This window comes from Akebia trifoliata, chromosome 11 (assembly GCF_017979445.1).
Source record: "Akebia trifoliata isolate Shusen 1 chromosome 11, ASM1797944v1, whole genome shotgun sequence".
In the NCBI taxonomy this organism is placed as follows: Eukaryota; Viridiplantae; Streptophyta; class Magnoliopsida; order Ranunculales; family Lardizabalaceae; genus Akebia; species Akebia trifoliata.
Genome location: NC_141385.1, coordinates 22,763,554 through 22,766,567, shown reverse-complemented (window position 1 = coordinate 22,766,567; position 3,014 = coordinate 22,763,554). Strand labels below are relative to the sequence as shown.

The following is a 3,014-nucleotide window of genomic DNA, read 5'->3' as shown; positions in this document are numbered from 1 at the left end:
CTACGGAGACAAGCCACAGCTGAATCAGCGAATTTTCCACGCTTTTGCACCCCTGAAACCCTTTTTCCCATTAATTTTTTTTTATATACAATTGTTTCTGACCCTTCTGCTAACATGCGCCTATAAAATCATAGGGCTGACCATCCTGCTAACTTGCACCTATAAGCACGTGTGAGGCCTTTTCTCCTCTTCAAACCACACACACACACACACGAGTGAAAGACCAACCAACTGGAGTGGAGTGGAGTGGAGAGGAGAGATGTCAAAAACCGGAAAACATGGAAATTATCGAGGAATCCGGTATCGTAGTGGCAAATGGGTGTCCGAAATCCGAGAGCCACGTAAGACTACACGGATATGGCTTGGTACTTTCCCAACAGCCGAAATGGCAGCAACAGCGTATGATGTGGCGGTGCTTTCTCTTAGAGGAGCGGACGCCATCCTCAACTTCCCTGACTTAGCTCCTTTGTATCCAATCCCAGCGTCTACATCACCATGTGATATCCGTGCAGCGGCAATTGAAGCCTCTAGACGACGACAACAAACTGAATTTAGTAATGATATGGTACTACTAAGCAGCAGGACGGAAAATTACGATATGGGTGGTAGCAGTTTGGCATCAGGAGAAGGATTTGTTGATGAGGAGGCATTGTTATTCATGCCAAATTTGCTCGTGAGTATGGCAGAAGGCATGTTAGTGAGCCCACCAAGGATTAATTCACCTCCACCAGACAATTTGTATGGAGAAAGTCTTTGGAGTTATTCTTAACACGAATAAGGATGTTAGATATGTTATGGACAACAAATTGATTGTTCATTTTTGCGTGAGAGAGATATAACTTTAGTTGTTTTGTTAAATACAAATGTGAGTGGTGTTGGAATTTTAATTCAATTAATTGGATGGAATGTGCATGTGTAAGCCTTTTTCGCACTACCAATTAATTCTGAATTTTCAAGACATTCGAATCTAATTACATCTGAAAAGATTCATTTAAGCATATATATAATTTATAGAAAGAGTACATTTTGCCATTGATGATACTATACTGAGAATAACCTGTAGAAAAGTAAGGTAAATTAATTAACATTTCGTGAGCTAAATATCTAGAAATTCCAATTCTGGATAGCTGTTCATTTTAATTCTCAAAACGAACAATAAGAGTATAGGTTTTTCAAGTGACAATCTCGCTGATATTTTTATTCCAAAGTGACAACCTTACTGGTTTATATAGTGACGATCTCACTAAAATTTGCAAAGTTGCAAGATAGTCACTTGACATCTACGAGGCTCTCATTTTAACCTGCAAGATCGTCACTTGAAAAACCTACTATCTCCCTCTTCTCATTTCTTGAGAATTAAAATGAATAGTCAGCCAGAATTGGAATTTTGTCAAAAGTTGATCACGTTTTGGGAAAATGTCAAAAGTTGATCACGTTTTGGGAAAATAATCCCCTTCAACAAATTCCGATATCTAAACACAACTTCTTTTCTTTATCTATATCTCGAATATGGATGGTTAGAAAACTGTGAATGATAGAGTAATTTTTCATAAACAAAGGAGTTGTGCTGGAGTAATTTCAAGTTGGAACCTCATATCGCAGTTCTAGAAGTGAAAGTGTGTATGGGAATCATAGATGCTTTTCATTGAGATTGAGGTTCCGGCATGCATGAGGTCACTTCAGTATCATTATAAACAAAATCCTTAAAATGTTATGAATAAGGGAGTACCCTTCCTAACTTATATGGATGAGATTAGAGGGCCTAGAAGTCCTGTAGACATGGAAATGTTCATCCTTGAACCTCAATGCTACGTTGTTTGGAGTCGCCACCATTCTTTTTTGGAAATGGGTGTGAATGGGCACCCGAATCGATTCTTTTGAAAATAATTTTTTCATGGCATTGTAGTGACTCTCAATAATGAAAAATGTATGGTCTACCTAAGATCTAGGTAAAGGGATTCGCTTAGAGAATGGGGAAGGTGTTAAGCATCCCATTCTTTCCACCTAAGATGGTTACCTTTAGATTTGGCCATTTAAAAAAAAAATAGATTAGCATAACAATTAAAATGCATGGAATGGGTGGATGCACATGGTGTGTATGTACTTCTTTGAAAGAAGATTTGATGTTGGTGTTGACATAAGAAATATTTTATGGGAAAAGACATTCTATGGAGTCAATACACATTTACATGAGTTGGGATGTTGGTTTAGGATTTTAGAGAAGTTCCATGAATGGAGTTCTCTTAGATCTATAACCTTTATGCATGCATGCTTAGTTAGAAACTTAGTGTTTTAACCCCATCAAGAGAGTTACACATTTCTTCATCATAACCAAACATGTGTGATGTGTGTGCATAGTGTACATTATGATGCATGATATGAGAATGGGCTAAAAAGGCTTCAACCTCCATCCTTTCGACCAAACCGCCTCAAGTATTCCATGCCCAAGGTTGAGGTTCAATCTACTTAAAATGAAGGAAGGTTTTCCATCACATCCAAAATGTTTCTAAAAAAATAAAAAGAGAGGGATAGAAGAAGAAGATGCAAGTTAAAAAATAAATAAACCACTATTATCCCACCTTGTCTCCTTGGAAGTCTTGAATGAACTTGAACTTAAGAAATGAACTTGAGAATTGAAGGATGTAGTTGAGGGTTGAGAGAGTTGAAGGTTGAGAGATAAGAGATGAGTAGAGATTTTGGTAGAGTTTTAGGTTGAAAGATGGGGGCTTGAGAGCATGAATTGTTCTTAGAAAATGAGGGTATTTATAGAGTTTTTGAAGAACTTTTGGGGATAAAGTTGTCAAACCTAAAAATAATGAGAATAGACATAAGGTTTAGGTTATTTCTTTTTGAATTTTTTATTTGTTTTAGGGCAAAGATGACATTTGTAAAGAAACCCTAAAAATATTATTTGATCTTTAGTTTTTTGGTAAATAGAGATGAGAGAACAAAAAGTACTTTTGGGAGGATGAATAAGGGAGTGACATGTGTAAAGGTGGAGTGGTAGGTGAAAA

The 3,014-nt window shown here is 36.9% G+C and overlaps 1 protein-coding gene across 1 annotated transcript; it reads left to right on the top strand.

The window, feature by feature from the left end:
• The first annotated feature begins 259 nt into the window (after positions 1 to 259).
• LOC147391141 (ethylene-responsive transcription factor ERF025-like) lies at positions 260 to 769 on the top strand. Its single transcript, XM_086459014.1, has one exon. The coding sequence runs from the start codon at positions 260 to 262 to the stop codon at positions 767 to 769; it is 510 nt and encodes a 169-aa protein (XP_086315140.1).
• Positions 770 to 3,014: the final 2,245 nt, after the last annotated feature.

Coding starts and splice junctions, on each gene's coding strand:
- LOC147391141 (XM_086459014.1), top strand. CDS start 260: ATGTCAAAAACCGGAAAACATGGAAATTATCGAGGAATCCGGTATCGT.